Source organism: Tachysurus vachellii, chromosome 23 (assembly GCF_030014155.1).
Source record: "Tachysurus vachellii isolate PV-2020 chromosome 23, HZAU_Pvac_v1, whole genome shotgun sequence".
Classification (NCBI taxonomy): domain Eukaryota; kingdom Metazoa; phylum Chordata; class Actinopteri; order Siluriformes; family Bagridae; genus Tachysurus; species Tachysurus vachellii.
Genome location: NC_083482.1, coordinates 12,163,651 through 12,172,904, shown reverse-complemented (window position 1 = coordinate 12,172,904; position 9,254 = coordinate 12,163,651). Strand labels below are relative to the sequence as shown.

Sequence of the window (9,254 nt, the reverse complement as noted above, 5' to 3'; positions counted from 1 at the left end):
TCATACCTGATGAAGAGTCAGGCCTTGGATCACCACTCCTTTTGCAGTGTCTTCTCTCAAGGCTAGAGGAGCCGAGTTCGCCAGGAGGTCTCGAATCTGTTCGTTATAAACCTGTTGATTAAGGGACAGAGCGTGATTCAGAATGCATAACGCTATATTAAGGGCCTTTATTCATGGAAACCATTTTAATAAGACGCCGACAGAAATGTATTACCCACCCTTTTTAAACGAGATAGCACATTTCCCAAAATTTAATTAAAAATATGATTAATTAGTAATTGTGATTTTAGAAATAGCAGGAAAATGAGCCAAAATCTCTTTTGTGAAGAATTCGAGGCCGATGCTGACAATCAGTGTTACCTTTCGAGATGGCTTACAGCGACACAATAACAATAACTTGATAAATAAAGGAAATAATAATACATTCAATCAAACAATACATATTTAAAATAAAAACAAAACAACTCTAATAACAGATAACTTCACAATAATAAATAAAACAAGACATTAGTGCATATCTGTGAGGAAGTCTGCCGATTACCTCTAGATAGGAGAAAGCCAATTCAAAGACTTTCTCCTCCTCGGCGAGGTCCATTCTTCTGAAGAGCTCTTTCATGGTGAGGTACATTACACCCGGGTTTTCACTGCTGCCCAGCATTGTGTGAGTCTTCCCTGCTCCTGTAGCTCCATAGGCAAACACTACGCAGACACAATAACTTTAAATCAGAATGACTTTAAACAAGCGTATTGTCATGATCATTAAATCCATCTCCAAAACAGAGCTGCACACGATTTCTGATGGGAACATAAGCCACCACAACTGTTCCATTAAAATCACACAGGAACCCCGAATTCCCACTATTCAGGCTGATAGTAAACAGTATAGACTGTATAAACAGGAAAGAAAACATAACTACAGCTAATCTATAAATGTGATGACTCTTAATAACAAATCCTACTACTTAAGATATTGCACAAAATTTTTCCAGCTACATTTTAGATAGAGGTGACCAAAAAAAAAATAAATAAAAAAAGAAGAGGAAAAAAGAAAACTTGGAACACGTCAGCATTCAGAACAAACCTGTCTGCAGTTTATTGCTTAGCATTTCCCTCCCTCCCGCTCGCAGACGCATGTATCAAACAAGCAAACAAGCATGAATCAATGAAAGGCTCAGACAAGTGGGCTATACACTTTTCTACAGGGATTCCCAGTTAAACAAGAATACTAAAATTAGTCTGCTGAACCTCGATTCAGTGTTGATTGCGATCAATTAATGCTTGTGGATTGCATGCACACGTGATTGGTGTGTGTTATTAGTCTGAATATAAATGTGTAGGAGTAAGATGCCCAGAGTCAGATCATTTAAAACAGGAGGTCTTTTAATTTCTTTCACCAAATTTTAACGACTAATACCAGCAACTCAATGCGTAAAGACCAATTATTCACACAAAGGTGGACTCGTGTGAATTGATCTCACATGCAGAAATCTTATTAGACATAAGAGAGAGAGAAAAAAAGAAAGAAAGAAATAAGGCAGAATAAGGTCGGAAGCAGTTTCCCTTCAGAGTGAAATTAATCATATAACAGGCAGCCAGGTTTTCATTTCATTCACTGTTTACACAAAACTACACTCAGCCAATCGATAGATTTCAATTATGATTTGATTAACTGGTGAACAGTATGCCTTTAGGTCGATATGCTAAGGCGATTCATCATTAAACAAGAGTCTAAATCCAAAACAGCCTTCCGTTCACTGTACACACATGCTGTGATGAGATGACAGGTTTTATTACAGTGACCTGATACTGAAATGCTTTGTTGGGTTTGTTATAGTTTCCAATCTGTTGACGTAGATTGTGTGATAAAAACGGTGACGCTGATGCGCAGAACAGCTCTTACACAAACACAGGACACGAGCCCTATTCGGATCAGGTTAGTTTATCAGACGGCTGTCTGGGAATTGTTTTTAACAACAAAATCAATTTATAAACACAATAAAACAAAGTATATAAGAAGAAACCATGTTTCATTATTAGAAACTGCTTAATATCAGGGGGAATCACAAATATTTGTCTTACAGGAAGAATGAAAATCAGTACCAGAAGTGCATCAGAAATATTTCACTGTTGTTCAGCATGTTTCAGGGAGGTGTTTTTTTTCCTTTAAAAGTGTAATTTCATCACACCTTGTAGGGAAACAGTAGGTTTGGATGCGAGAGCTCATTTTGAGCTCTAATATAATAGAAAGATTTCAGGAAAGTGGACTCTTGTGTTTCCTCTCATAAAGGATGTATTGTAAACTCTGCTGATCAATATGCATTATCCTGGACAGAACATAGTGAGATATAATCTCCATATCTCTGCATTTCTAACTGACCACTCGAGCATCATCACCTTACACAATATGTCCTTTTCAGCGTCGAGCCGTATTGGCCTCACCTGTGCAGTTGTAGCCGTTCAGGACTCCATCGACTACTCCCTTTGTAGTGTTTTCAAACAGTTCCATCTGTGTGGAATCCTCCCCGAAGACGCGATCAAACACAAACTTCAGGTCTTTATTCGCTCTTTTCCTCAAGTCTCTAGTTCCTGCTTTCTGGCCACGGAAAAATTTTACCTCCGGCTCTTTGGGGTCGAAAACGAGCATATGGTTATCCACGACACGGACTATATTCTTTAAATTTCCATCCTTTTCCTTGGAGTTTAAAGGGCGGACACGGACCACCACTTTTACGTGGCTGCACACTTCTCCTTCTGACATAATGGCGTTGGCTCTTACGCCTGCTCACTTCAGCACTGAAAAACAGAACAATAGTTATGATACCAATAAGAACAATAAAAACAAGAACAATAACAACCGGAAATGATGCATGCAGATGTGGTGTACGGTCAGTGAGTCCTCAGATCAGGATATTTTCGGCATGTTTTACTATGAGATACACCTCTTATGCATTCTTGCCAGCAAATTCTTTAATAAAACATGCTCCATGCAAAAGTTTCTGCACCCCGCATTATGTTGTGACTTGAGGTCAGGTTACCTTACACGCTCGTTTCATTTCTTAAAATATACATTCTACATTGAATTGTTTTTTTTTATTGAATACATTTTCATTTCGTTATTCATTATCCTTAATTCACCCATTAACCCTGAAGAACAAAATAGAGGTGTCTTTGTGTGTGTGTGTACAAACTTCTGCATTTGATGCTCATGCATTTCTCCTAAAATAGCTGCCATTACAGATGAATACAGTGAGAATTAAATTGGTTTTATAATAGTTACAGGTGTAATAATAAATCATTATTAATCATGACAGTACCACTGTGTACTTTTGCCTTATGCTACCAGTTAGCCATCTTTACCAAGTCATTGTGTTTTTCTCTTGTAAATCCTGCAACATTATTATTATTATTATTATTATTATTATTATTATAAAATTTAAAAACCCTTCTCATTTTGCTATGTAAGAAACAAATGCTAACTTTACTAGCATGGCTATGTTAGCGAGCTAGCTTAGCTTAGCATAGGTTGATGTAACCAATACCTACTAAGCTACCACAGCTAACGGACAACACACATACCAGCTATTATTACACGTTTACAGAATAACTTTGAGTTAATTTACCTCTCGGAACAATATATATCCACATAGAAAGCACGGAATTTGCTATTTAATACAAAATATATCACTTTCTATAGCATAGTGCCTTTAAGTAGCGGATATCAGCGCGAAGATTTTCAAACAGAAGGCGTCCAGCAGACTCGGCATCTGATTGGACGAGAGGACAAGCACGTCAAATGACGCCGCCTGCGTTTGAAAAACGTGACGCCAGAGTCACTATTAACGTCAGAACATTAAAAAAAATACAAATAAGGAAAAAGTAAATAAAACCGTACATATAGCTGGATTGTAAGTGTATGGGTTTAAGAAATAAGAAATATGGATTTAAATGTACCGTAGTCGCGTTATACATTTATTTGGTTTAATTTAAATGGTGATTTATTATGATGTGAGTCTGATAAGACGTGTAAGAATTACCAATATAAACGAAAAAAAAAAAAAACAACACAAAGCTTGATGTGACATTTTTGTGAATTTAAACCTTTATAAATCTATCGCGATTTAAATAAAAAAAACAAATCGCGGATGCAATAGGAACGCAAATTCGCTGAATGTTGCAGCCGAGGACAATTCGAAAGCGCACACTGTCCAAACAGCGTGCTGAGCGGTACGTGCTCTTCTGCTCGATATTACTGTATGTGTCCATGCTAACTATAAAAGCTGTTTAGATAGCGAGTGCTGCATAAACAGCACGTTATCACGATTATCTTTGTTTATATAAGTGTATACGTGTTTATTTAAACACGCTGCGCTTGGATTTCTTTAATGTTATTCAGTAAACAGCATCAAAACAAGCAAATCTTCTGAGACACAGTTAAGAAAGAGGTTAGAGGTTATAATAAAGTTTAATCTATCGTATGCATTGCTTCAATTCATGTTTATGTGCCATACTGTGCAAGCACTGTGTAATAGCACTTGAAAATTAAAAACAACCTAAAATCATTATTAGTTCAAATAATAAAAAAAAACCTTTCTTAGTTTTCTGGACACTAATGAATGGTGAAAAGAACAACAACAACACTAAAAATAGCTTTGAAATCATTTTAGAGAGAGATTTTATAATCCGTTACTTCCAGGAAAGCGATTTGATGACTCATCCTGTACAAGTCATGCATTTCTCCAATGAAATGCTCTCTCGAATGTGTTTGCCCCGCCTCCTAGGATTACTCTACAGTGGCAGCTTGTTAGCAGTCAACATGCTCATTGCTTGAGAAAAAAAAATGGATGGAGTTTTTTTATTAATATTTATTTCAGTGAGGATGGAATTTGTGCAAACTGGTAGCTGTGTGACAGGAACTTTTTGGAGGAGAGATTTACCAGCTGGACAGTTTTGAATCTCGAGACTGTTTGAGAATGTGTTTCTGTCCCTATACTCATTAGTATGTAATATCATTTTATCTAGCATTCTGAAGCATCAGATGCCTCCTGGTAATGATGCAGTTTTCAGTGATTTCGGGACCGCTGTCAGTCGACCTCGGCTTAATTACGTATGCAGTGACTCCTTAAACTCAGAGAATGTTGTCTAGAGTATCATCCTCGGTACAGTCTACATGCACGGGTGACAGATGAAAAAATGCTCTACTTACTTTTCCTTTTTTTTTACTAAACATTTTGCAGGTCCTCATATGTAGCTTGTTGGCTGAGATACTGTCAGCTTTTGTCTTCTGATTTAGCGTAATGTTTCGCTTATATATCTAGTGTTGCAGGCTGTTGTCTAAATCAGTCAAGCACTTCAACACTATGTCCCGCTGACATCCTATTTTTAAACCAAATACGTCAAAACGTGTCAACTCATTTAATTGGGACTGTGAATACATTTTTAAAAGCTTATCACACACAATAGCCTATTTTTGGGTTTTCTTGTGTGGTTTAAGCTGTATTTTATTTCTTGTAAAATAAGAATGTTAAACCTAAAGATGTTTAAATGTCATGGATTTTGGTGTCATCAAGTGAAATTTGGAGCAGTAAATGTGTCAAAGCACCACATGCCATGTGCACAAATAACTCTGATATATTACAACAATGACAAATATCACCATAACCCTTTGGTGAAGTTTTACATTGAGCCAGATTGAATGATATTACAGGCGATAGCTACCGGCTACAGGCTTTTTCAATATTTTGTAGAGTGCAGTATGCCATCACTGTGAACTCGGGGTGTAGAATATTCAACCGACAAGCTTTCGAAATCCCTGACTGTGCTCATATATCCAACAAAATGCATCATTTAGTTTATGGTCGTGTTCCGAGGTTTTAATAAGAAAAACTTTCTACGAATAAAAGCATTAGATTTATTTGTCTTTTAAATGGTAATTATTTATTTATATTTTATTTTCATTTTCCAGAATGTCTCAGAGACAGACATAGAGCTTTTGGTAATGAGACTCATGTAAATGGTAACATATGGATGTATAACTCTATACCTTTAGAACTCATTGCCATATTGTTTGGTTAGTCACTTGGCTGTCTTTGTATATACTCCTCTGGGTAGCTGTTTTTCTGCAGCTGACCCATCAGTGATTACAGTGTGATTACAAATTACAATTACACAATCAGTGACTACACATTTGTGTAATTACAATACATTTGGTGACACGAAAAGAGCTTGACATGGGGAGCATGACAACAATAACTTTTTTTTGTTTGTTTACATGATAAAATGAAGAGCAATGTGAAATGTATAATGTTTCATGTTGACTAAAATGATCTCAGTTGCTGTTTGGGCTTTATTTGTTACGTTAAAATAACGTCTACCCCGTGTATATCTACAATTTTTTTTAAATCTGTTAAAAATATTCAATTATCACATGTCTCAAGAAGAAAACGAGGCTAAACCTAGCTTGGTTTTAACTCGTTTGTAATAATGATATGTTTGTAATATTCATTGTTTCAGTTATTTCTATTTATAATTAAAAACACTAATTTTTATTTCAATGAAACAGTTTTATTAAAGACATCTGATATCTTGTATTAATAAATAGTGAAAAGGAAGGAAATAGGAAATGAAATACTAAGTAGGAAATGCAGAGTAAACAGTATATGTATAAAGGTGTTATTAATGGTTGGCATTAGAAGACAGTTGATGAGATTTTTATGCATTATTAGTGTTTATACTTTTTATTAAGGTTTTATAGGTATTATATGTTGTCACTGTGTTATTATTATTAGTAGTAATAGTAGTAGTAACCTGTCTAGTTGTGTGGGTTTTTTTTTGTGCTGTAAATGATATTCTATGGAAACAACCTTCATTTATGCAGATGATAAATCCAAACTCTGGATCTTTAGCTTTTTTTCAGTTTCCAGATGACGTCCTTCAGTCATGTCTTCTTGTCGTCCCTGCGCTTGGCTTGCTGTGGAAAGCGTAGAATGCACAAATGTGCATATAGCAATTCCTGGAGGAAGCCAAACCAGACTCAGAGTTTCTGCTCCAGTTCTTCATTCACACCAGACTGCCAGAGCAGAAGCACGAAGCATTTGTCTTTGCCGGCTGACCAAGAACCACACACTCCAGTCCTGCTGAAAGAGGTCCTGCAGTACATGGACATTAAACCAGGCCAGGTCAGGATCTTCTCTTGCTTGTTTGTTACAATTTTTTTTTTTGTATTCAGAGAATTTGTGTTGTTTGCATATCAATAGGGTCTGAAATTAATGCACAAGACATTGATATCGCAATATAACTTCATGTGACGATGCATAATGCCTACAGTAGGGGAAGTCTTGGCCTAATAGTTTGAGAGTTTGACTCCTAACCGTAAGTTTGTGGGTTCGAGTCTCGGGCCGGCAATACCACGACTGAGGTGCCCTTGAGCAAGGAACCGAATCCCCCCAACTGCTCCCCGGGCGCCGCAGCATAAATGGCTGCCCACTGCTCCGGGTGTGTGTTCATGGTGTGTGTGTGTTCACCGCTGTGTGTGTGCACTTAGGATGGGTTAAACGCAGAGAACAAATTCTGAGTATGGGTCACCGTACTTAGCCGTATGTCACGTCACGTCGTCACGTCAGTATGAACAATTTATGTCCATTTATGATTTAGTCACATGATTAGTTCTGCTTGTGCATACTTCACCTTATCTTACTTGCTTGGCAAGTATTCACTGTTAGGACACTTATTTTTTTATTTATTTTAGGAAAAATTTTAGACTTCCCACATCCACGTGACCTGAGGTTTAAGAAACACGTGGTTTGGTGGACCAACATAACTACTGAACATTATTAAACTACATATCTTAGGATTTTGTTTTGTTTTGCATTTTGTTCTTTCATCACACAAGGACCTTTTGCACAGGAAATAACACTAATTCATTTTTAAGGGGTTTCAATGTGAATACATGCAAGTGGTAGCGCTGCAAGACCTAATAAAATGATCAGGTTATTATTATGTGTGAACAATAACACTGACACCTTGTTTGAGGCGGTGTATTTAAAGCGTCGGCACAGCGAAGTGACAACAGGAGGGAAATAAAGACGTCAGAGACGATAAAGAACAGGAGAAATGTCATTCAGAAATAAAAGTACACATTTGTGCTGAGGATGACATGCTTTGTCAAACGAATAGCTTGGCGGCCAATGGGATGTGTCATTATTAATGAATCACCAGCAGACACAATAAACTCACCAATTCCCAAGTTCTGTATGGAAATATGGTTCTGTGAACCCCTGATAATATGACAAGGAGAATCTTCTCATAGAGAGGCAAGTCACAGTAGGGGGTTGGCACTCAGCCCATCTATTGGCCCGAGGTAACGATGGTCCACCTCCTAGTGGGCAAGCCTCTGCTTAGGCAAGGAGCTCTTTGTGTCTTATCTCTATGAGAGATGAACAGTTGGACTGAGAATTGTATGGTTGTCTTCTGATCTAACTAATATTATATGGTGTGAATTGGGCACAGCAAGACATACCCTGCAAGTGGGCTCTTGTTTAAGCCAGATGATTGATTCAAGGTTGAGTGGTATGACCTTGGGCAGTAATCCCAGAGTCGACCACCAGGTCACCTAGGCAACAAGGCAATAATTAGACAGCAACATTTTCAACAGCTATTTTTGTGGGCATGATTGCCACCCAAAGTTTTAATGACACTCGGTGTAAGTGGGCAGCCACAGGACTCCAGCACAAGAGGGTAGTTGTACACAAGGATTCTAGGGTACAATGGGAGGTGATGCTACATTGCCGTCTTTAGAAAGGCAGTAATACACTCATGGGACCCAAAACAGATGTCATTCACGGTGCTGTTCACTGGTGCACATGGTAGAGACACAGTGTAGGACCCCATGGGCGGATGATGCCCAGGATCCGCCCAGGATTATTTTTTTTCTCTAGTGGGCCACTGCCCCAACAAGACTTCCAGGATCCTGACTTTTCTACAAGGACTAACTGATAGGGTCAAGTTCTCATCTACACTAAAAGTGAATGTGTGGCTTGCCATGACAGTACACCACTTACACCTTGTCTAGATAGGGACTTCGCTATCTAGTAGTCCCTGAGTAATTTTAAAGATCCTTGGAGTCTGTGATGATTATCCAACCCCTTCAAGTTAGTGCTTGTGTTCATTTGGCAGAGAAAAAGAGAGTATTCTGTCCGTGAAATCTTCAGACTGATATCCCACTGCTTTAAAAAATAACTTGCCATCTCTCACCCTGT

General features: G+C 37.8%; 2 protein-coding genes across 3 annotated transcripts in view; one reads left to right on the top strand and one right to left on the bottom strand.

Annotated features, from left to right (window-relative positions):
- The window catches only part of kif18a (kinesin family member 18A), a 25,549-nt gene extending 21,793 nt beyond the window's left edge, over positions 1-3,756 (bottom strand). For both annotated transcript variants that reach the window (XM_060859637.1, XM_060859638.1), the window contains exons 1-4: positions 3,621-3,756; positions 2,440-2,793; positions 542-699; positions 7-111 (exon numbers count right to left, since the gene is read on the bottom strand). In XM_060859637.1, the coding sequence (XP_060715620.1) occupies positions 7-111; positions 542-699; positions 2,440-2,758 (582 nt within the window). In that variant the 5' untranslated portion in view covers positions 2,759-2,793; positions 3,621-3,756. The remainder of the gene's footprint in view (positions 1-6; positions 112-541; positions 700-2,439; positions 2,794-3,620) is intronic.
- A 422-nt stretch (positions 3,757-4,178) lies between these two features.
- The window catches only part of mettl15 (methyltransferase 15, mitochondrial 12S rRNA N4-cytidine), a 74,168-nt gene continuing 69,092 nt past the window's right edge, over positions 4,179-9,254 (top strand). The window contains exons 1-2 of the mRNA XM_060859720.1: positions 4,179-4,224; positions 6,903-7,175. Coding sequence (XP_060715703.1) covers positions 6,921-7,175 — 255 coding nt within the window. The 5' untranslated portion in view covers positions 4,179-4,224; positions 6,903-6,920. The remainder of the gene's footprint in view (positions 4,225-6,902; positions 7,176-9,254) is intronic.